Raw genomic sequence first — 23569 nt, forward strand, 5'->3', positions numbered from 1 at the left:
ACGCTGCTCGGTGGCTGCTGGGGAGAGGGACTAAGTGAGAGAGTGTGTGAGTGTGTGCCAGTGTGCGAGTGTGAGAGAAACGGATGACCGACTGACAGCATGCTCTCTCGCACACATTCTCTCTTTCTCTCTCTCTCTCTCTCTCTCTCTCTCTCTCACACACACACACACACACACACACACACACACACAAACACACACGCACACAACTCTGACGTGGGACATACGGAGTGCGCCGTACTGGGTCAATGATTTTCAATTTACATAATTATCGATGGATGGATCGCTTCCTGACCCCGAGCGAGCTCGACCCGGAGACTATCCATTTATCATACCGGAACACGTTATCCCGTGGGGTTGAGCAACAATCAAGCTACAAAGGAGGGTGAACACCGGTCGATCATTATTTATCTTTCTGTACTCCGTGTCCGTTCGCTGTCTCTTTGTCTCGCCCTCTTGACTTCCCCATTCTATCGATCTATGTATACCCCTTTTACCGGTTCTCGTCTTTCTTGGCCCATCCATGAAACTATCCCCGGAGCTGCGGATCTGACGATCATGAGCTAAAATACAATATTGTTTCTTTTTTCCCTCTTCTACTTTTTTTTTCCCCTTCCCCCCCACTCTTCGACGGTCGGTGGCTTGATCTGACCTTGTTTTCTCGTGTCTTGACCCTTCATTGCCGGCTGACGTACGGAGTGCCGAAGAGTCAAATCTAAAAGAGATTGGAAGATAAAAAGGGAGAAAGAACACGCGAAGGGGAAAGGAGCAAAAAATAAGAAGAAGAAAATAAGTCAGGGACACAAGCAAACAGGCTGGGGGGCTAATGGCTTGTCGTAACATCTAATCCCTGCGACGTTCAGCCGCGTACAAGTCCAGCTCTCCCCCAAGCCGAGTATATCAACAGCCTTACGTCCTCTATCACGCTACACTCCACTCCACTCTGTCCATCTACTACGGATACCCTCCGATTGATTGCACTGCATCGTCTACTGTTCGTAGGCTGTTGCTAATTCCTTATTTCCTTCCTCCTTTCTTTTCTCTTCTCTTCCTCTATTACCAATCCCTCCCATTTGTTTCGTCTTCTTTGTCCCTCTTGTACTTTTGCTCTCTTCATCTCCACAACGATACCTAGTAATGAGTGTATGTCCTCTAATGTCTTGGCGATATCTCATCTCGAGAGCATTGAGAATGCTAACTACCCCGGCTCCTCCATTCAGAACTCGGCTTCCAATCATTATTGGGACAGCTCCGGTGACGTCCTGCAGGGGATCATGGACACTCGCGTTACCTCAACGTCCTCCCATCCAGACCCCTCATCGGACGGGCTGGAAGCGTCGTCCGACCTTGCTCTGGGTGACCCAGCTACTTTACTTGGGATGCAGTTCAGCCCGAATCCAGACATCCTTCCTCACGACCATGCGTCCGTCCTGAATACGTGGCCTTCCTATCATAATCTGCCATCGTCGCCTACGTCTCATCGGTTCGATTATCTCCAGTATCGTCATGCACGACTGATGGATAACCAAGACGCCTGGAGCCCGCTCCAAATGACAGGGATGCCCGTCAACCCGTTCCAGTTTGGCATTCGGCATCATGGGGAGACGCCGCAGATGGGCGGGTTTGATCGCAGGTACTCCACCGGTCAACAAAGTGCGCATTCTGAAAATGACAGTCAATGCACGGGCATCCGCCAATCAGACCCTGGGTACGGTACGCATAGCTGTGCCTCGCGCTCGGTTACAACGTCATCCCAAGCCTTCGAAGCAGCGTACAGTCCGTCTCTTGCGCCCCATGAGCTTGAATCGGAGGACAAGTTACCCAGTTGGGACATCAGCGTCCAACAGTACGGCGAACAAGGATGTGAGGTCGCGGAGAGAATGGAAACGTCGTCTTTGGTCTGCACCGATGTCATCGGATGTGATTATCCAGGTTGTCCGTGGACTGGTAAATGCCCTTCCGACAAAAGGTGCGCTACTTCCACTTCTTTACCCACTCGTTTGCCGCGAGACGCAGAGCGATTAGGCTAATCACTCGCTGCAGGAAACACGAAGCCAGACATCGGAAACTGTTCAAGTGCGATGAGCCATATTGCCCCCGAAAAGAGGGCTTCGGGACGATCAATGACCTGGCCCGTCACAAGAAATGCGTTCACAAACAGGATCCGGAACGCGGTCCGAAAATGCTGTTCATGTGCTTTGGGCACAACTGTCCGCGCAAAGACAAGAGATGGCCCCGGCTAGATAATTTTCGTCAGCACCTGACTAGGATGCATCATGATGAGGACATCGACGATTTGCTGAAAAGGTGCGTTGCTTTCTAGCCTCGTTTCTGTCTGAATTCGGGGCGGGCCAGGGGCTAACTGTGCGCTATGCAGGTCGCATGATTGGTATGAGACGTGCGTCAAGCCACAGGAAATGACATCTTCCATCGCCGAACATCTATCAGAGGTCAAATACGCCATGGAGACGAACCAAGGCCCCAAGCTGGAGTATCCGACAGCGGAGTCTCCTCTAGACAGTGTCAGCATGGTTTCGAGCGAGCAGGTCTCTTGTTCATTCGGAAACTTGGTCCTGGATTCTACCTATGACACCTTTGCTGCACCCAACTCCGATCGCATTCATGCCTCGCGGCCGTCTATGTCAGACGCTTCCGAGTCCGTCGATTTATCCGCTCCAACACCAACCAAGATGGAACCCCCTTCTCAAGATAGAAAACCATCATTGTCTGCCAGTCGAGGAAATACCCGAAACGATAAGATGGACGACATGATAACTGAGGCGGCTGTAAACATGATCAATGCCATGACCAAGATCATGAATAGTAATCAACGAAGGCGAAGCCAACAAGCGGACGATGCAAGTGAAACTGATGATCAGCACGAGCTGTCCGACCGAAAGCGCGAGGTATTACAGAAGATCCTATCGACCGCTTTGGATCAACTGTCTGGTCACGGCAATCAGACCCATGCCCATACGGCGCCAGCCGACAACACAAACGAAAAGGGATGGATTCAATGTGAATTCTGCTCAAAATGCACGCGCTTGCGATGCGAGATGAAGTAAGGAACTTCGTTCCCCACTGGCAAAGGAGATTTCTGACCTGCCACCCTCAAGAAAACACAAGAAGCGCCATGAACGGCCGTATGGTTGTACTTTTCACAAGTGCAACAAGACATTTGGCAGCAAAGCTGACTGGAAGCGTCACGAGAACTCGCAACATTATCATCAGCAGAGTTGGCGCTGCACCTTGCATGATGCCACGCAAGGGGGTTTGCAATGCGCTCGCTTGTATTATCGGCAGGAGATATTCGCTCAACACTTGAAAAGGCACCATCACGCGGGCGATGATGACGTGCGAGCAGCACTCTACAAGAACTGCATTGGTCAGAACGGCCAGTCGCAGCTCAACGGCCAATCGCAATTCTGGTGTGGTTTCTGCCGGGATATTGTTTCCCTCAAGGACCAAGGTCTTGCGGCTTGGAACGAACGTTTCAACCACATCGACATCGAGCATTTCAAGAAGGGGCAACGAATTGGGGATTGGCTACTCCCATCCGGACATGAGACCAAAGACGGGATGCGCGAGGAAGGGAGGAGGAAAACCGTAGCGGACGCAATCGAAGATGACAGCGAGCTCGTCGTAGATGACAATAGCGACGGCAGTTCCGGAAGCGATAACTATTATTCCGACAGCGATGGCTTGCAGGACGAAATTGAAGTGACCGGCCTCGACAATGGTCGGGGACTACCTTTTCAGCCATTCGAGGATTGTCTTCAGGACAGGTCTTCCGCCGCGCTGTATCTACCAACAGGGTCGACAAACTTGCGAAAGCGAAAGCTTCCTAGTCTCCAGCCCACACCGGGCTTCTGTCACGGTCGCAAAGATCGAAGTTTGAGTATAGAAAAAAGGTCCAAAACCTAGGCCTCGCCATATAATCTGGACACTACGATGAAGACACGAAGTCGGATATTCCTCTATCCATTGCGTTCATTATGTGCGCCCCCCTTGACGGTAGACCGAGGCCCAATAGGCATTAATTGCACCGACCATGTAGTCCTCCTTTCCTCGGAGCTCATAGCGGATGTTTGCATAAATCTGGAAATCCTCGGGTTAAAATCATAGTACATATTGCTTCATAACAGGTAGGTTACAGTGGCAACCAAACGAACACAGGTTAGGATAACTCCAAGAGAGCGCAGAGGAAACATTTTTTAGATAAACAACAACAGAGTTGGGTATATATGTATATAATACAACCAAGGAGAACTTGCTAGAGATTCTGCCGAGTGCATGAAAACCACCTATTTTACTTTTTCGAGCTGGTCACTTCCCTGGCCTTCTTTTCCAATTCGGCAACCTCTTCTATCACCAGTTAATTCGGCTTAGTCGATCAGTTGAGTCGTCCCCGGGGGGGGGGGGGCGAGTGAGCTACATACGATTCTTTTCGACTTTGGATGCGTCCATTTCGAGCTTTAGCCACGACCAGTAGATGACCTGGTACGTGAAGATGGCTCCCAGGAAGACCTTGGAGAAGGGGCCCACGAAGAGCTTGTATCGTGACAACTGAATTGGATTCGTCAGCGGTTATTTGAGAATGCAATATTAAATCGGTTTAGAAGCATGTATATATATAGATGTACATATACGATGTGAATTCCAATGTTCACCCGTGGCGGGTTTCCAAAGCCGATACTTGCATCTTCGGATCTAGACAGTGCAAAGAGAAGATCATACGCACCCCTTCTTTAAATGAGCTGGATTCATTGGAAGCATTCAATCGGGTGCGAGACGTGGTAAAGGACCTGTGAGTGGCAGGGGATGATGCAACGGTGAAGAACCGAGAAGTGGCAGCCCGCGATAACATGATTGGGGATTGGGGAAGAGGAGGGCAGAGAAGAAGCAATATCAGCTAGCGTAAGGGCTTTAGAAACAAGGGAAGACGACGAGATCTAGAATCTGGCAGCAAGGGAAGTGGTCTGTCCGAGTGTTGGTTCAACTCAGGATTTCGGACCGGATGGGCGCCGCTTTAACGGCGACTGCCCGACCGGGATTAGCGGAGGCGGCCTCAGGACTCCCAGGGCGCGCTGAGTCAGCCGGCACATGATATCAAGGCCAGAGGTCGAACCGGCGGGGAGGAGCCAAAAGGCGATAAGCTTCGAGAAGCTGGGGCAGAGCTCCATGTTCCTGTCCATCTTTCTTTCCTCCTTCTCGTCGCTCACGGACACCTCTGGCTTGTGGGCCGAACGACGTCGAAATTCCGTCAAGTTGAGGTCAAAAGACGCGCCGGGGTCTATCTCGGCCGTGGATCTTACAAATGAGGGATTTACACCGGAGTTTACGGGATGTCGCGGGGGAGGGTTTGAGGGCCTTAAGACGTCGTTAAACAGCCAGCAAAGAGGAGTTTTGTCTGGCCCGTCCAGAAGGGCAGAATTGGCAGAATTGGCGCGGGATGGGGGCACGTGCACCGGGGCTGAGGCCGCCCGCCCTGGTCGCGCTAGGCCCCGTCAAGCACTAGCGGTGGCTTGTGGGCCGCGCGAGCCTGAGGTTTGCTGTGGCTGACTGGCGACCCGGCAAAAGGCGCGAGTCTTTCCGCCCTTCGATCTCGTCCCATCGTCCAGCATCGTCGCTGCGAGCTTCTCTCTGTGTCCCCCGACTCGCTGCCTCTGCCGTTGTCTTTCGTGTGATTTGTCAATCCTTCCTGAACCGCTGCCTGCGACGCGTTTCTGAGTCTCGGTTGTGAGATTTATCGCTTGTTGTTCTGCCCCCGGGGCCCTGCGCTTTTGCGCTTCGCCGTTGCCCCCCATCCACTCACTCCCACCTCACGGTCACCGGCCGATCGGAACTTTCCTCCAAATTGATGTTGCGCACCTTCTAAGTGCTTTTGGAACTTCACTGTCATTCTTTTCTTATGAAACCCGTCTGTCATTGTTGGGATTGTTTGTTGATTGGGAGGTGCCTGTTTGGATCTCCGTCCGTGAATCAAGCTATTGTCAGCGGTCTGATTCACTGATCTCATTGTACTACCCACGCTACTGTCAGTAAACTCTTGCTTAACCGCTCTCAGTATCCATTCCTGATGATTTATGATTCATCATCACCCCATTACTGTGGTATCATTGAAAGTGACGTCCCGCCTGCTGATATCACAGAAAGCAGGAAGAATCATCCAACCCGACTCATCTTTCCCTGACACCATGGCCCGTTTCAAACGCTCCATCGAGGAGCTGGCCAACAAATCCGATTCGGACGACGATGACTATAGCGATCACCCCGTCCGCTCATCTCGACGCTCGGCATCGAAATCGAAATCGAAAAAGAAGTCGAAGCCCGCGAAGAAAAGGGCTCGTCGCGGCTCAGATGACGATATCATTTCGGACGAGGATATGCTGAGCGATGCAGATGAGCTCTCTTTCCAGGAGTCCGACGAGGAGGAGGAGGACCTGAACGCCCAAAGGAATGCACGCGGTTTAGTCGCGCGAAGGGCCGCCACGAATCGACCAGTCTACAATGAGGAAGAAGAGTCCAGCAACGTGGAAAATGAAGACGAAGATGACATAGAGCCCGCCTCTCCGCTCAAGAAACGCAGGAGCACAGTAGTGAGGCTGAAAGTCGGCGACGCTCTTAAAAAACAGCCACCCGTGGACAATGGAACTCGGCGGATGACGCGGCGCACTCGTGGCGCGTCAGAAGACATCTACGCTCTTACAAACTCTGGACGGCATATGGAAATGGTTGAGCGAGCTACTCGCAGCCCGGAAACCGAGGCAGTACGGCGGCCTCGTCGTGGCTCCCACCCCAACAAACAACCCCCGGTGATGGAGGAGGAAGAGGAAGAGAGCCAAACGAAGCAAGAGGAGTATATTGAGGAGACGACGATGGAAGTGCGAGGCTCCCAGCTTGAGATCATGGAGAGCGACGTCCAAGTTAGTTTCGAGGATAGTGTTCCTGCAGACCAGGGTGCGTCTGGCGCAGACGACGGATTTGTACCCGAATCCGAAAACGGGGATGCCAAAGCAGGCGAGAATGACGATGAGGACGACGAAGAAGACGAAGGACCAGTGACACGGCGAAGGAACAGGCCCACCCGAAGCCAAAATTTCGAGGAGGCCGAACAACCGGAGGAAGACGACGCTGACAGCCAGCAACCTCGTCGCTCGAGTCGCAAGAAACCGAAAAGCTCTCAGAGCAAGCGACAGAACGACGAGGAGAGTGATTTTGAACCCGAAGAGGAAGAATCCAACGACGAAGATGAGATATCCCAATCGGGCAAATCGCAGCCTTCCCCACGCAAAGCTAGTCAGGCTCGCGATGAAGAAGAGGAAGAGGACAGCGTTGTTAGCCGACGGCCGGGCCTGCGCAAAAGGCCGTCTCGATCCCGAGGACAATCCGAGGCAGGGGCCGATATCGCGGAGGAACTCGCCGAGGAGCTTGAGGATCTCAAAGGCGGCCGGCCGCGGAGGAGACTGCAGACAGACATCGTCTATGAAAAACCCCGTCGGAGCCGAAAAGATGTCGACTATCGCATTATTCGTCCCGACCTGGTCTTGCCAATCGAGGATGCCGAGAATGAAGTCAACGAATCTCCTTCGCGCCGTGGCCGCGGAGGCGGCGGCGGCGGCGGGGTTTGGCAACGCACCCTGTTCCCTACCTATGGACCTTTCGGCGGCGGCGGCCCGTCTGCCATCCTTGCTCCGCCTGGCGCCCCCGCCGCCACGGGAGGCGTCGACAGCGACAGTAGCGATGACGAAGTCGTGCAGCATCCGAAGAGTGCCGGTGGACTAGCTTCTGGTCCGTCTGGTGCTGGCCTGGTCAATACTCAAACTCACTCCGCCGACGCCGCGCAAGGTCCTTCAGGAACGCCTGCGAACCTCGGCAAGGTTAAGGATAAGCAGACTCTTGCCGATGCGGATCCATTGGGGGTCGACGTGACTGTTAACTTTGATAGCGTTGGAGGTCTTCAGGGTCACATTGATCAACTCAAGGAGATGGTTTCTCTGCCGTTGTTGTATCCCGAGATCTTCCAGCGTTTCCACATCGTGCCCCCACGAGGTGTCCTCTTCCATGGGCCTCCTGGAACGGGTAAAACCCTACTAGCAAGGGCTTTGGCGAATAGCGTCAGCTCTGAGGGTCGGAAAGTCACCTTTTATATGAGAAAGGGTGCAGATGCCCTGAGTAAGTGGGTGGGTGAGGCCGAGAGGCAGCTCCGGTTGCTGTTCGACGAGGCGCGCAAAACGCAGCCTAGTATCATTTTCTTTGATGAAATCGATGGTAAGTAGCCTGAGTCTTCCACGAAGGGCAGTGAAACCGAACATTACTGACACTCAAATCAGGTCTGGCACCCGTGAGATCGAGCAAACAGGAGCAGATTCATGCCTCTATCGTTTCGACTCTTCTTGCCCTTATGGATGGTATGGATGGTCGCGGTCAAGTGATTGTCATTGGAGCCACGAACCGACCTGATTCCATTGACCCTGCCCTCCGGCGTCCTGGTCGATTTGATCGAGAGTTCTACTTCCCCTTGCCAAATGCTGAAGGCCGCCGTGCCATTTTAGACATCCACACGAAAGGCTGGGATCCTCCTCTTCCTGGTGACATTAAGAATGAGCTGGCGGAGATCACCAAGGGATACGGTGGTGCCGATCTTCGTGCTCTGTGCACAGAGGCTGCCCTGAACGCAGTCCAAAGGCGGTACCCCCAGATCTACAAATCCGATAAGAAGCTTGTCATTGACCCAAAGAACATTGATGTTACTCCGAAGGACTTCATGATAGCCATCAAGAAGATGGTTCCGTCATCGGAACGGTCCACTTCATCTGGTGCCTCGCCGCTACCTAAGGAAGTTGAGCCCTTGCTTCGTGATCCTCTCAGTAATCTCAGGAACCAAGTGTCCGAAATTCTTCCCCAGCGAAAGAGACTTACTGCCTTGGAAGAGGCACAATTTGAGCAACCCGAGGACTCTGGAAGCTTCCGACACGAGCAGATGCAGCAAGATTTCGACCGTTCGCGAGTCTTCCGGCCTAGAATGCTGCTCCGCGGGCCCATAGGCATGGGACAGCAGTACTTGGCCGCCGCTCTTTTGCATTACTTCGAGGGACTACACGTCCAATCGTTCGACCTCCCCACCCTCCTCAGCGACTCAACCCGAAGCCCCGAAGCAGCCGTCATACAGCTCTTTGCAGAAGTGAAACGGCACAGACCGAGTGTGATCTACATCCCGAATCTTCAGAGTTGGTCAGACACCGTCGGACCGGCGGTTACTTCTACGTTCCTTGGATTGCTGCGATCGATTCCCCCTACCGATCCCGTTCTGCTGTTGGGAGTTCAAGAGTCGAGCGGCGAAGATATAGACACTGGTTTAGTGAGGAACCTGTTTGGGTTCTCAAAGCGAAACTTCTTCGAACTCAGAGCGCCTGGCCACGCCGCACGACTAGAATTTTTCAGCAAAGTAATAGAATACATCAAGACCTCGCCAGCGCATTTCCCAGACCCAGAAAATCGCAAGCCGAGGGAGCTCGAAACATTGGAGGTTGCGCCGCCACCGCCGCCAAATGCTGACCCCGCACCCTCTAAAGAACAGCTCAAATCGCAGAAGAAGAAGGACCATCAGACTCTTAACCTCTTGAAGATTCGCATCCAGCCCATCATGGACCAAATCAAGAAATACAAGCGGTTTAGGACTGGCGTGATCGATGAATCCCAAATCAGATACCTGTGGGAGGAAGATGACCCGAATATTGTCACGAGTGACTTGCCAATTGAACAGCGAAAGGCTACATTCCGACCGTTTGAAAAGGCTCACGACAAGCATGGCGTCCTAGGTCTCCGGGAGACGGTTTCGGGCAAATTCTTTTACAACATGGATATTGTCACCATCGAGAAACGTCTCTCCAACGGCTATTACAAGCGACCCAAGGACTTCTTGGCAGATATCAAACGAATGACCAAAGATGCTCGACAACTAGCCGACCAGGAGAGGCTTCTCAGAGCGAATGAACTCCTGTCTAACGTTGAAGTCGATGTCGCCACCATTGAGCAAGCGGAGCCCCAGTTGGTGACGGAATGTGAAAATGTCTATCTCCGAGAATTAGAGCGCGAGAAAGTGGCGTTGCAAAAGGCCAAGCAGGCCGAAGAAGAAGAGGATGCCTTCACCGGCCGCCAGGCCGCCAATCACAACGTTCCGCATGGCAATACCGAGTCTGGTCCTTCGACTGGGCCCGTGGTGCTAGGTGAATCTTTCCCAGTCATGGCGCCTAGCGGGCAAGCTAGGCCGGTCACCCCGACACGTCGCTCTAACTTGAGTTTCATGACCAACGGGTATCATGGGGGCGGAGGGTCGGACTTGAATGACCTAAGTACCCATGCCCTGACGAGCAATGGGTCTCACGAATCTCGACCAGACGGAGACGGGGACGTTTACATGACCAATTCCGAAGATCACTCGGGCGAGAGAGAAACACAGACCAGCTCGTTTGGTCCATCCGCACAGCCAAAGCCGCCGTATTCACACACGGCACCCTCGCAGCAAGTACGACGGGAATCAGGCCTGTCGAGCCTGTCGCAAAAAGGCCCAATGACACCGATGGCTCCCGGATCGCAGCCGCACGACTATACCAACGAAGCTTCCACCACCCAGACCACGTCCGACAAGAAATCGTCGGAGCAGTCATCCATCCCCCAAAACTACACGCAAAGTCCTGTGGCGGGCCACGGGATGCGACATGAATTCCCCGATCTGACCCAGTACCCAGACCGTGTATCGCAAGAAGAGCATCTCCCAGACACACAACAGGGTGACAATAGCAGCCAGCCATCGCCTCATGGAAACGCGGACGCTGATCACCATGGGTCCAATGTGAATTCGCCCCCGCCGAAGTCGCAACCTCCCGTGCCTCTTTTCGACGCCTCCGCAACGCATCAGACCCATGTGTCCACCGATCTTCAAAATATCCTGAACAACGAAGATCTCTCCCCGAAGTTGATTTTGGATCAACATTATATCCAAGAGCTGCATGGTCAACTCACTCAACGGAGTAGTGGCTGCTCAGTGGAACAGTTGGAGCAGATCAACACCAGCCTAATGGACTATCTATGGGGCATGCGTGGGGAGTGGAACCGTAGTAGGGTCGCTGCCGGCATTCAGGAAACGTTCAACGAGGTACTGGAAGACATGCAGGCAATGCAAGATATCGGGCCCATCAGTCAAAAGACGAAGGACCAATTCGATCAGTTCGGGCTCTAGACATACGATGTTGAGGAAATATGCTCGCACCCTCCACTTTACACTCCCTTTTCTTATTATATTTTTCTTCTGTCTCTTTGATTGGATTTCGAGATGCGACAACGGTTTAAAGCGGCCAATACAACACATATGAGATAGATGACGGGGGCGACATCGGAAGTTTTATATTTCTTCTTCTTCTTCTTCTTCTTCTTCTTCTTCTTCTTTTCTTTCCCCTTTTCTGTTTACACTTCTTATCATTTCCCCTTCATAGCTATCACTTTCTACCGTTATACCTGTTTGAATAGTTCGTTCATCAACCCGCCGAGGGCCCCTTTGTCTTTTGTTTTGTCGATTGGCAGTTATTGTGCGGAAATTTAGGGATGGCAGGCGGTGTTCTTTTTTCTTGAATTCATCTGATTGTATTATCATTTCCATGATCATTCCCGACTCCGTAGTCATTACTCCGTATAAGTAGTTATACTCGTGACTTGGAGGGACCGCCTGACCGCCCATGTGATGAGGCCAAGACACCAGGCTGGCCTTTCCCGAAGGAGCTTTTGTCCAGCGGCGACTTGGCCCCGACTTCTTTCAGCGACCCTCTCTCCCTCTCCCTTCAGGCACCCGACACTTTTCCTTCGCTTTTGCCTGCTACCGTGCCTGTGTATAAGTCCGTCGGTGTCGGGATCCGTTCGCTCTACTCTCGCGCTTTACTCCGGTCCGCCGCGAACTCTCGACCCCCAAAAAAAAACACATGACCCTCTAGGTCCCCGCTCAACCAATACTCCAACTCTCGTGTCCACTCCAACTACTTCTCGATCTTACCTTCTAGACCAGTTGTACATCGCTTGAAAACGAAATGGTCAACTGGATAAATCTCGCCGTGCCATTCGCCTACCTCGGCGTCTTAATTGGCTCTTTGGCGACCTTCTCCTCGTTATACCGCAAGCGCAAAGCCCGTATGTGAAGCGCGCCCGTGTGCTTTCTCATCGTCCTGCTGGGAATACAAATTTATGTTACAGGTGCTAACGTCTCGTCATTTTCTAGAGAAGGCTTTCTCCCTAGAACCATGGTTCCCGCCCCACCTTCAACGAGACATCTACTTCTCCCTGCTTCATCTTGATCCACCCGCGACGGGTTCCAAGGAGAAGAAAGCTCCTGCTGTGCCGGAGACTGTTCTCAAGGCCGCTCTCCTGAGACGTGCGACTGAAGATATTAAGCGGGTGCTGGCCCTGCGGAGTCAGAAGCAGGCATTGGCTATGTTGCTTCAACGCGGCAGTGTGGGCGATGATCTGTGGCAGCGATTCCAACGAGCTGAGAAGGAAATGGAGGACGAGGTTCGCGACGTTGTCTCTGAGGTAGGCCCTCTTCATCCCCCGGCGCGAATTCCGCGCCACCTGCGCAAGACCACAATACTGACTGGATTCGTGATGTCTTTTAGGCCAACGCTTACCAGCCTGGTTGGGGCCAAGTGATCTTCCAATCCGCCAACGAGATGATGAACAACGACATTTACCGCCAGCGAGTTGAGGCCCAGCAATCCAAATTCGAGGAGGAACGCCAGTGGTGGGACCGTAAGAAGGCCACTATCCAGGAAGGATTTATGAAGGAATTGGATGCCGAAGACACCTCACGACCCTCTGAACCGGCACCCGTAACTCCGACTACCACCAGCAGCTCGACTCCCGCGACAAAGACGCCCGAGTCCTCTGCGGCGCCTTCGTCCGTGACCGGCAGTGATGATGATGCGGTGTTAGTGGAGGCAGATGAGCAAAACGGGACTCCCGGGACTCCTGGCATGAAGAAGAAGAAGAAGAAGGGCAAGAAATAACTGCGTTCGTTGATTCTTTGATGGGGTTTTCTTTTCTTTTTATTCGCCTCATGCATGATAAGGGAGCTTTCTGTCGATGTCTTATTAGTTTTTTTCTTCTTTCAATATAACCCTGGAAGGTTGGATTTTTTGTCTTCTGTTCCCTTTGATCTTTCTCCGATCCTCAAATAAATTGTAGCATTGGGTGTGGACACCCCAGTATGGTGGATATCATCTCGTTCACGGTCCCCGATACGCAACCGGAGCCCGTATCCCGGACGAATGCTCCGAATTTCGAGGCGCCACTGCTTGAGAACAAATCAGCTCCTCCAGCTCAGCAATCGCAGCCACAACAGCCAACGAATTCGCAGCTTCTGAATCAGCTCACGGCCCAGCCTACGGGATTCCCCATCCAGCGTGTATTATACTTGACAAAATGGTTGGAGCTACGATCCGTTGGAATCTAGAATTAAAAGAATCGTTATGATCCTCGCCCACTCTATTGTAGGAATGTAATGATGGAAATTCAATTAATTATAGGCCAAGTTGCTGTGAGCGGAAGCATTCAAAAAACCTGCACCAAGAGTGGAAAAAACCCCCTTCACTATATAGTACACAGTAAGCCCTTCTTTTGCCCGATTTATGTACATAAAAGCAGCAGCGCCGCCCTGATATAAACGCCTTTCTATATATGCTCTATGGCTTCAAAACCATTTTGTAGTGAGAATCTTGATCAGATGGAAGAAAAAAACGCCGTGCTGTATGTATTTGCCCTTCCCACGTAAACTTTCGCCTCCCCGAGGGCTTTTAGGATAAGAGGTCATCGTCTGCCAGCGACGTATTGAATTCGAGGCCCGCGACACCCATTTCCGTCGCGGCCGTGGCGATGTCGCGTTCGACTCGGCTGGGATCGCCGGTCGACCGTCCCATGACGACGCGGAGCAGCTCGACCATGATTTCGAGTTGGTACTGTTCCCGTTCCGGCGGTTCAAGGGTGTCGAGACTCAGGCCTCGGGCCTGGAGAGCAGCGAGTTTGCGTTCGCTCAGGATCTCCACGAGCCGGTTGACGTGGGCGATGTTCTCTTTGCTCTTCGGGGTCGAGGAGAGACGGCGGAGGCGTCGCTTAGGCGTATCGACCGGGACGCCGGCCATCCGGGCAACCTGCAGGACGATCAGGCGGGCGGTGGTGTCGTCGGGCGCGATGCCGAAGATGGCGCGCAACGAGGAGAGCGCCACCAAGGTGCCTGCGGGGTCCTTGGAGAGACAGAGGCAGCGCACGATTTGGTCGTAGAGTTCCTTGGAGAATTCGTCGTGCGCGATGGCCCGGCCGCGGGTGGACAGCTGTGAATACCATTGCATCATCTCGGCGTAGAGACTGCGAGCGGACGGGAACCCCGAAACAAACGCGGTGCGGCCTCGATCGTATTGCAGTTTCCCGCAGTCCCAGAGACAGGCGTACGTCTCGAGATCTGGCTGAATTGAAGCGGACATGGACTTGAATTTGACCCACAGAGCTCGGATGTCCTGCTTCCGTAGCTCGGCGTACAGGAGGTGGTTCATAAAATAAGAGTTTGGCCGAATCTGAGCGTCGGTGAGGCACTTGACCAAATGTTCGGTCATGTCTTCGTCGCTTCGTCGGGTGTAGTGGAGGAGAAGGATCGAGAAGGTCTCGATATTTGCGGAGGGCATCGGTCGCTGCATGAATTTGGGAATCCGTGCAACGTCTGCCTCTTCGTTTACCTCGACCTGAGGAGAATTGTCGGACGGTTTCGCACGCGTCCAAACCGTGTCGATTCGTCGTTGGACCATGGCCCAGCCGAGTCGTTCGGCTTTCTCGCGAGAGTCAGGGTTTGGTTCACGAAGCCAGGCAGCGATCAAGCCGTTGAGATGCTTCGGGTCGGGGTTGACCCCCCGCTCGTACATCAGTTCAATTACCATGGCCGCTGAATCGACCTCGCCCATGCCAATCAGCTTCTTCATCCAGCTGGCATAGAAGAACCGATTCTGGAAGCGGCGAGGCAAAACTGTCAGCGTAGCAAGTGACACTTGGTTCACATCCCCCTCTGAGATGCTGGATGCTTGAAGGTTGCCCACAAGGCCGAGGGCTTTCTTGTAGAGAGAAGTCGAGTCATTTGCTGGATCTTGACCGGTAACCATCATGTCTTTGAACACGGCAATGGCGAGGTTGAGCTGGTTTGTTTTTAGTAGACCGATGCTGATGCGATCGTAGTCCTCCATTGTCATGGGCTGGTGCTCCAGGAAAGCCTTAAATTGCAGATATAGCGACCATGCCTTGACTGCCGGTTCCTTACCGGTTTGCCTGGCCCAGGCCAGAATCACCGGGATTAGGATTCGAGCATCACGCGATTTATCATTGGCAAGGAATGCCAGTGAAATGTCCTGGGCACGTTGAGGGTCGCCCTCTGCCGAGAAGATCTGTACTCCGAGTTTCCAATAGGCTTCCAGATCCTCTTTCTTCTGGGAAAGACTGCTCTGGTGTGCCTCCCACTGGTCTAGTGCCAAGTTTGTCTTGCCCGTTTCCTGTAAAGACTCGATGTAGGCAAGGGTATACGGGGTTGAGAGAGATTTCCCGACAGACATGACATCCTCTGCAAGTGTTTGGATATGGGCTGCTCGAGAGGGCCCTGCCGAGGTTGTAGTAGTTGTGGAGGTCCACAGTATATCCAAACCTTCTTCAGGGATAGATTGCAAAAAGTTGGGGACGACCTGTTTGCAACGGCGATACCAATTCCACAGTTCTTGTGCAAGTCGTTCGTTAGGTTTGCTTTCCGCGGACCGTCTTAAGCACTGGTTGAATTTGTCGATATAAGCTCCCTGGTCGGAGTCCTCCAAAACGACCTCATACGGCTGTCTCACGATTATCTTCTGCGCATCATCGTCATCCTCCTGCGCCTGCCAATTCTCTTCTTCTTTGGCCATGCCTTCGAATTCTTTCCGCAACACTTCGTCTAGCTTCTCATCAAAGACCTGATCCAGGTTGAAGGCTTCTTCCTTGCCGTGCTCCTCTTCATATTTTCGCAGAGCCTCGAGTGCAATCTGCCGGTCCTTCTCAGGCAGCCCCTGGATGAACGGACTATTGGGACCGTAAGGGCCTTCCTTCAATATTTCTAGTTCGGCATCCAATTTCGATAATTCCTCCTGCATGTCTCTTCGCTCGGCGCGGTCATCGGCCTCCGGATCGACCCTTTTTCTCGTTTTGCTCCCGCGCGTCAACTGTTCGTAAAAGCGAATCTTGTCATCGGGGCCGCCATAATTGGAAGGGCGTGGCGCTGCGGCGGAGAACGCACGCGGCCGCAAAGATGGAATCGACGGGCTTCTGCGGGCCACATGCTGATACCACCGAGCCCCCTGAACAGCCTGGCGGAGCATGAAGAGTGGTCGTTTAGTTCATCGGACGAAACGAAGTCAGGGGAAAGGGAGGAGGCGCGTTGTGGTTGAGTGGCGGGAACGAGAGAAAAGGAAGTGATGGAAGATGAACGCTGCAGAAGCTCCGCGGCGGAAATTCCCCATTTCGACCCGATCCGGTTTAGCGTCGACACGAGCTGCGGGTTTCCCTTCAATTCGATCATCCATGCGCTCAATTGCTCCCTCTCCCCTTAGTTGTCCTTCCCTTCGCTTCCTCTCGTCCAATGGATCCGCTAGAGGATACGATAGCTGCGTCAAAAGATGGCGCCAACTCCCAGGTGGGTTATTTCTTGAACCTAATCGCAGTCCGGTTGGCCCGTCTCTAACATCGTCCAGGGCGTGTATATCTATCGCCCTGCAGACTCGTCCAAGGCGTACAGAGAACGACCCACGAAGCGACGTAAGGTGTTATCGTCAGAGCATGAACCTGAGCAGAACGCGCGCATCTTCGCCCCGCTGCTGAACGGAGACGAGAAGCCGGAATCGATCGACTTGAGATATAAAGCTTTCCAGCAGTTATGGGGGGCCCAGGAAGCCAAAATCCAGGTCAGCACGCACGGTCCCTATTTGACGTCAACCGCAATTGAGATAGGGCCTGGCTAATTGGGGTATAGAGGGTTTTGGACGAGGTCGACTCGGAGGTCCTGGAGAATGTTGCATCTTTCGTCAGGTCGACATCGCCCGAGACGTAAGTAATATACAAATATAACAGCTCTTATGTTGCTCGGTCTGACGCTAGATAGGTATGATGGCTGCATTCCCTCCGCACTGGTGACCGTCGGATCCAACGTTTCTTCCCTTGGTCGACTTTTGGCGCGACTCAATGATCAACTGATTTCGACAAACGAGGGAGGAGTAGTCATGCTCGATTCTGGGGATGCGCCCAACCTCAAGGCAACGCTGAAAAATACCATTCGAGCCGCAATCGCGAACACCGAGGGGAATGCCGGTTACCAATCGTTCTTGAATGATCGAGATGTATGCCTTTCGCTCTAGACCGGTAGAAATACGACAAGGAACTAACGACAAGGCAGGGACCCCGATTACTTGGATATGATCTCGACCTACTTGGGGACTATGTACAAAAAAAGGGCGTCAAGAAATTAGTACTCGCTTTTCGAGATAGCGAAGCCTTTGATCCGAATATTCTAACGGATCTGTTATCTCTGCTAAGGTGAGTTGGTTGCACCAGACCATGTTCAGAACAGAGACTGATTTCTCAGCTCCTGGCTTGACCGAATCCCTTTCACCCTGTTGTTCGGAATCTCAACCTCCGTTGAGCTCTTCGAGGGACGACTCCCGCGATCGAGTGTCGCCTTATTGAGAGGGAAATATTTTGAAATCCACGAGGCAAGCAACTGTGTTGATCGCATCTATGAGCGAATACAGGCGGAGGAGGATGGTCAACTATGGATAGGCCGCAGCATCACAAACATTCTGTTAGAAAAGTCAAGCGACTTCTTTCAGACGCCGGAAGCTTTTAGTCGAACCGTCAAAGTACTTTTTCTCTTTCCTTGGTATCCCTAATTCTCAATGCTAACAGCGAAAAGTATGCCTACATGTCGCATTTCTTCGCGAATCCCCTGGCGGTCCTTCTTGCGGACGATCGAGACGAAGGCAAATTGCAGCAGCGCCAACTGTGTGAGGCAATCAGAAACACTTCGTCTTTCCGAACGTGAGGATCTTCCCATAGATGGATGACAACCATTCCGCTAACCCCCTTTTAGATATTGCGAAGATCTCACCGATCAGGGCCACCTGAAACAGGTGCGCAACCTGCTAGAGGACGATCAGATTCTCTTTCATGAAAGTCTACGACAACTTGGAGCTGGACAGCAAAAATTGCGCGATATGTTCCAAGCCGTCAAGGTTGTTCACTCTTGTCTAAAGGAATTCAACCTTGTCAAGCGGACAGGCATATCCGACCTATCGATCCTGGCACTCTCAGGGGAGTTGCTGGATTCGCAATTGGTAGGAGACATCCTCCGGACCGTCAAGACTCTAGACTCCACCCGACTTAAGGCGCTTTTCACGGTCCTTTCCCGTCATCTCATGCAGCATCCAGGGTTCGTAAAAATCGAAAAAGATCTGGATGACTTGCTCGAGAAGTACCAAAGCCCCGAGCCACTTCGGAGTGAGTACGACAGCCGCCACTCCACCATGGCAACAACGGTTGTTCAACAGCGGGTAAAAGTCAGTAAGGGCAAATCAAAGCTGTCTGAACAGGACATTGAATATACGAATATTGTCAACCGCTTTCTCAATCTTTCGGAGGCGTATTTCCAGGCGAGTCTTTTCCGGCCACAGGACCTGTTCCTGCATGAGGTCTTCCTGATTGATATGAAAAATCCACTGAAGGAAACCTTTGCCCCGCGACCGCGCTTTGCCATTGAGCGTGCATTATCAAACCCCTTCGATTACTTGATATCGACTTCGGAGGCGGCGGAGACGAAAGTCTCGGCCAAACAGCCTGCTACGGCGATCTTATATCAGCTGTACCTCGAGTCTGGGTCCCTTGTGAACATGCACGACCTTTGGCATGCATTCCATGCAGTATTTGAGAGCGATCAAGGAGACCGCTGCGACGAGCGCATGACCATGACCCTGTTCTATCGGGCTCTATCGGAGCTAAAGGCGATGGGCACGATCAAATCCAGCCGTAAGAAGGTCGATCATGCCGCGAAGACCTCATGGATCGGTCTTTGATTGGCCACATCCTACGTAACACAGAGAATAATTATGTTGTATCTTAATTTTAAAGAAGGGTATCATATATGCATAATGAACACATCGTCACACAGACGCCACGACTTCTGTCATTATCTCTCCCCCAAACTTCCAAAGACCATGGCGATCAAGTTCCACGCGGGAAAGTAGCAATTAACAAAGATCACATCAACTTATCAATCATTCCGACATGGGTAATTGGATGATGTCGTCATTACCAAGCGGTCGCTCACCGTCGCTCAGCACCATGGCTTCCCTCCGGCGCCGCCTGACAGCCTGCTCTTCGGCGCTGCGTTCGCGCAGCCGCCGCCCCGGAATGTGTCTTGAACCAGCCGTGTCCTCCCCATCGACCATCCACACGTCACTGTCTTCGTCGTCCGGATCGTTCTCTTCTATCAAGCTGCCCATCAATCCGTATTTCCGTAGCTGCTTAATTGCCTCCGGGTGAGAGGACAGGGTGCTGAATATGGAGCTCATTATCGAATCGTCCGACCACCATGTCTTCATCAGGATCACGACGTCCTGCCGCCGTGATGGTTCCGCAAGTGCGCAGGGGAACGGGTACTTGTCGAGCCAGCGACTAATTACACCGGCCTCCAATGCGGCTGGAATATTTTCCTGGAGGACATGATTGAGCGTGCTGAGGGCCTTCTTTTCCCCTAGCGGTCTCGTTTTCGGGAAGATGGGGGACACGGTAGTCGATGTCTCTTCGACATGCTCCTCTAAGAAATTGCAGAGACAATCGACGAGTGCGGTATAGGTTGTGAGGTCCTGTAGTCGTGTACATACGGAGGTTCGTGCCACTAAAAGCCCGGTCAGTTAGAATTTGGCGATTCTTCAGGATGTGCAGGACCAAGATAGGAAACCTTACGTGCTCGATTCGAGACTAGAAAGTGTATGGCGCTGAGCGCCTTGTTCCGTCGATCCTTATGCTTGCTTGCCAGGTCCTCTAGAAACAGATCCCGAGTTTCGCCCTTAGTAGAGCGTTCGGCGATTATGCGCAGAGCCCTAGAGAGAATGTTAATGAAGTTCGTTTGAGGAGGAGGTTTGATGTCGTCATACGCCGCGCGGAGATCATGATTGGTGCTCTCAGAGAGCTTTAACAAGGTGTCTAATTTGAGAGCTGGAACTAGGTCAGCCTTAGAATCCAGTAATAACTAAGGGAAGTCAACTGACCATCTTCTGTGCCCTCGCTGATCATCCTATCCTCCTTCTCGACATGCTTGATCTCCGTCAAATCACGGACCCGGCGGAGGTCCGTGGCGATTCCGCGCACGGCGAAGAAGAGAGTGACACCTGTTGGGTCAGTGTCACGCCAAAGTAATTCAAATTACGATAAAGGAGAAGGCTAGGCATACCTAAACACAACCATAGTAGCCGATCGCTCAGATGCGAGGCCATGGCGAAGACGGCGTGGGAATACTTGAACGTCGGCTGGAAAGCGGAGAGGCGCAACGAGAGGAAAAGAGACGGCAGAACAGCGGCGTCGAAGGCGGTGAGGCTACTTTTTTTTTTTTTTTTTTTCGGCGGGCCCAGCGAAAATAATCCCAAAAATTTCGGCGGAGAAGCCGATCGCTTTTGCCTCAACTTCCCCACGCAGCCATGCCGCCGTCACAGTTGAAACAGCTGAAGGCCTCTCTCCGGGACACTGGAGTGCTTGGGCCGCAGCAGTCCAAGAAGAAGAAGCGCCAGGATGCGAAATCCGGCGTCGGCGCGCAGAACCGGGCGCAGCGCAATGCCGCTCTGCAAGCCGTTCGGGACCGGTTCAATCCCTTCGAAATCAAGACGACGAATACGCGGTCCAAATTCGATGTCACCACCCGTGATAGTGGCTCCAAATCTGCGGGTGCGCAGGCGAGACCTGGTGTGACCAAGTCGCTCGGTGAAGAAAAGGTGAGATGGATCGCAATCCTTGACCCATGCATGGTGGATCATCATGACTGATATGTGAAACCTTTTCAGAGACGCCAAACCCTTCTCCGGGATATGGAACGCAGAAAGAAAGTCGGTGGCGTTTTGGATCGTCGATTCGGTGAAAACGACCCGACCATGACTCCCGAAGAGAGGGCCGCCGAACGTTTTGCCAAGGAGAGTCAACGAAAACTGCGCAAGGAATCGATGTTCAATCTCGAAGATGACGAAGAGGAATTCACACTCACACACAAGGGCGAGTCCCTGGCCTTTGGCGAAGGCGGACCCCTAGATGATTTCCAGGAGGGTGACCTGGACGAGCAGGAGAATGACATGTCGGATTCCGAGATACCCCGAAAGAGAAAACGGTTCCTCAATGAAGACGGCGAGATGGAAGAGGTTGTGGATAACCAGGAGGGAGAAGACCAGCCTGAGCGGAAGAAATCGAAGCATGAAGTTATGAAGGAGGTGATCGCCAAGTCCAAATTCCATAAACTCGAGCGACAACAAGCCAAGGAGGATGACGACGACCTTCGTGAAGAACTCGACAAGGGTCTCCCGGACCTTTTCGATATTTTGAGGGGGATTAAGCCTCCACCGAAGCCCGAGCCACCCAAGGATGACCTTGCAGCGATGAATCCAGACCGCGCTGCCTTGTTGAATGCATCCGACGACAAGGATACCGAAAAGGAGTATGATCAGCGTCTTAAGCAATTGACCTTCGACAAGCGTTCTATGCCAACAGACCGCACCAAAACGGCAGAAGAAAAGGCTGAGGAGGAAGCACAGCGACTCAAGGCACTTGAGGAGGAGCGTGTTCGAAGAATGCGTGGCGAAGAGTTGAGTGAGGAGGAGGAAGATGACGACGAGGAAGAAGATCAAAACAGCGATGAAGGAAATGCAATGTTTGAAGAGGAGTCTCTCCCGGACGATGCTATGGCTTTCGGGCTGCAGCAGACTGCCGACGAAGATGGTTTTCGTCCCGACCTTGGAGTCGAAGATGAGGACGATTTCATTATCGACAATGACCTCGTGGAAACGAGGTCTGATGTCAGTTTATCTGTTGGTGACAGTGACGAGGAGGGCTTTCCTGCGGACGATTCCGAAGAGGAGGATGAGCCCGAAGACGGTGATGATTCAGCCCCAGAAGCAGCCACGCTGGAAGAAAAGGACGGACTGGCTTATACCTATCCCTGCCCGGGAGATCATGACGAATTCCTTCGGATAATCAAAGATGTGCCTGTAGAAGATCTGCCCACTGTCATCCAGCGAATCCGAGCCCTGCACCACTCGCGTCTCCAGAATGGCAACAAGACGAAGCTTGGGCAGTTCGCGGCTATTCTGGTTGAACATGTTGCGTACATGGCCGAACAACCGGAACATCCTCCCTTCACTATCCTCGAGAACATTCTCCGACACGTCCATTCGATGGCAAAGACTCATGCTGAGAGCGTCTCCTTGGCATTCAGGGCGCGACTCCGCGAGATGGCAGCTGATCGCCCACTCAATCTTCGTCCTAGCGACCTTATCGTTCTGACCGGCATCGGCACCGTCTTTCCTACCTCAGACCATTTCCACGCCGTCGCCACCCCGGCGCACCTCTGTCTTGCTCGGTATCTAGGACAGGGCGCCGTCAACACCCTCGGCGACCTCGCCACGGGTACGTACGCCGCCAGCGTTGTGCTCCAGTACCAGGCCCGATCGAAGCGATACATGCCTGAGTTCATCAACTACGTCCTAAACGCCCTGTTGAATCTTGCGCCCAAGAAGCCATCGGGCGACCTCGCACCCTTTCCCCTGCGGTCCCCTCAGCAATCTCTGCGACTCACCACATCCAAGTCCATCTCTCCTCGCAAACTTCAATTCTGGGACGTCGCCGGTCCCGAGTCCACCTCGAAGGCCCAAGAAGAGCTCAAGCTCGCCCTGATAACGGCCCTCGTCCAGCTCCTCGACACCGCCTCCGACCTGTGGGCCGACAACTCGTCCTTCATCGAGGTCTTCGAACCCGTGCAGGCTGTGCTCCGCCATGTGAGCAAAACCGGCCTAGCAAAGGTGTCGTCCGCCGCGCGCGATGCCCTGCAACTCACCCTGGACAAGATCGATCGCCACCTATCGCAGTCCCGGCTTGCTCGTCGCCCCCTTGTTCTCCACTACCACCGCCCGCTGGCTATCAAAACCGCCATCCCCAAGTTCGAGGAGACCTTCAACCCGGACAAGCACTACGACCCGAACCGCGAGCGTGCCGAGCTCAGCCGTCTCAAGGCGGAGCACAAGCGCGAGCGCAAGGGCGCTATCCGCGAGCTGCGCAAAGACGCCAACTTCATTGCGCGCGAGCAGTTGCGCGAGAAGAGAGAGCGCGATGCCGAGTACGAACGCAAGTACAAGCGGCTTATCGCGGATGTGCAGAACGAAGAAGGTCGCGAGGCCAACGCTTACGACAAAGAGAGGAAAATGCGCCGGGGCAAATGGTGATA

General features: G+C 53.0%; 8 protein-coding genes across 8 annotated transcripts; 4 read left to right on the forward strand and 4 right to left on the reverse strand.

Moving 5' to 3' along the window:
• Positions 1 to 1145: 1145 nt before the first annotated feature.
• On the forward strand, positions 1146 to 3924 carry KD926_000516 (putative C2H2 finger domain protein; the record flags this gene model as incomplete). Its single annotated transcript, XM_053096427.1, has 4 exons — positions 1146 to 1969; positions 2044 to 2307; positions 2378 to 3061; positions 3117 to 3924. The coding sequence occupies 4 exons, from the start codon at positions 1146 to 1148 to the stop codon at positions 3922 to 3924; spliced, it is 2580 nt and encodes an 859-aa protein (XP_052959586.1).
• A 385-nt stretch (positions 3925 to 4309) lies between these two features.
• On the reverse strand, positions 4310 to 4867 carry KD926_000517 (uncharacterized protein; the record flags this gene model as incomplete). The annotated part of the gene is made up of 3 exons (XM_053096428.1): positions 4310 to 4365; positions 4440 to 4566; positions 4742 to 4867. The coding sequence occupies 3 exons, from the start codon at positions 4865 to 4867 to the stop codon at positions 4310 to 4312; spliced, it is 309 nt and encodes a 102-aa protein (XP_052959587.1).
• A 133-nt stretch (positions 4868 to 5000) lies between these two features.
• On the reverse strand, positions 5001 to 5929 carry KD926_000518 (uncharacterized protein; the record flags this gene model as incomplete). Its single annotated transcript, XM_053096430.1, has 2 exons — positions 5001 to 5497; positions 5872 to 5929. 2 exons carry the CDS (start codon positions 5927 to 5929, stop codon positions 5001 to 5003), a joined length of 555 nt encoding a protein of 184 aa, XP_052959588.1.
• Positions 5930 to 6197: 268 nt separating this feature from the next.
• On the forward strand, positions 6198 to 13052 carry KD926_000519 (chromatin segregase YTA7; the record flags this gene model as incomplete). Its single annotated transcript, XM_053096431.1, has 6 exons — positions 6198 to 8271; positions 8334 to 11229; positions 11700 to 11939; positions 12059 to 12180; positions 12269 to 12579; positions 12663 to 13052. The coding sequence occupies 6 exons, from the start codon at positions 6198 to 6200 to the stop codon at positions 13050 to 13052; spliced, it is 6033 nt and encodes a 2010-aa protein (XP_052959589.1).
• A 786-nt stretch (positions 13053 to 13838) lies between these two features.
• KD926_000520 (pentatricopeptide repeat protein) lies at positions 13839 to 16421 on the reverse strand (the record flags this gene model as incomplete). Its single annotated transcript, XM_053096432.1, has 1 exon — positions 13839 to 16421. The coding sequence occupies one exon, from the start codon at positions 16419 to 16421 to the stop codon at positions 13839 to 13841; it is 2583 nt and encodes an 860-aa protein (XP_052959590.1).
• A 260-nt stretch (positions 16422 to 16681) lies between these two features.
• KD926_000521 (putative origin recognition complex subunit 3) lies at positions 16682 to 19163 on the forward strand (the record flags this gene model as incomplete). The annotated part of the gene is made up of 8 exons (XM_053096433.1): positions 16682 to 16735; positions 16794 to 17003; positions 17072 to 17145; positions 17201 to 17435; positions 17492 to 17631; positions 17681 to 17954; positions 18008 to 18132; positions 18185 to 19163. The coding sequence occupies 8 exons, from the start codon at positions 16682 to 16684 to the stop codon at positions 19161 to 19163; spliced, it is 2091 nt and encodes a 696-aa protein (XP_052959591.1).
• A 201-nt stretch (positions 19164 to 19364) lies between these two features.
• On the reverse strand, positions 19365 to 20585 carry KD926_000522 (uncharacterized protein; the record flags this gene model as incomplete). Its single annotated transcript, XM_053096434.1, has 4 exons — positions 19365 to 19987; positions 20056 to 20307; positions 20361 to 20480; positions 20543 to 20585. The coding sequence occupies 4 exons, from the start codon at positions 20583 to 20585 to the stop codon at positions 19365 to 19367; spliced, it is 1038 nt and encodes a 345-aa protein (XP_052959592.1).
• Positions 20586 to 20786: 201 nt separating this feature from the next.
• Positions 20787 to 23567, forward strand: KD926_000523 (snoRNA-binding rRNA-processing protein NOP14; the record flags this gene model as incomplete). Its single annotated transcript, XM_053096435.1, has 2 exons — positions 20787 to 21077; positions 21147 to 23567. 2 exons carry the CDS (start codon positions 20787 to 20789, stop codon positions 23565 to 23567), a joined length of 2712 nt encoding a protein of 903 aa, XP_052959593.1.
• Positions 23568 to 23569: the final 2 nt, after the last annotated feature.

This window comes from Aspergillus affinis (genome assembly GCF_023601865.1).
Source record: "Aspergillus affinis strain CMG 70 chromosome Unknown NODE_10_length_487445_cov_86_957759, whole genome shotgun sequence".
Taxonomy (NCBI): domain Eukaryota; kingdom Fungi; phylum Ascomycota; class Eurotiomycetes; order Eurotiales; family Aspergillaceae; genus Aspergillus; species Aspergillus affinis.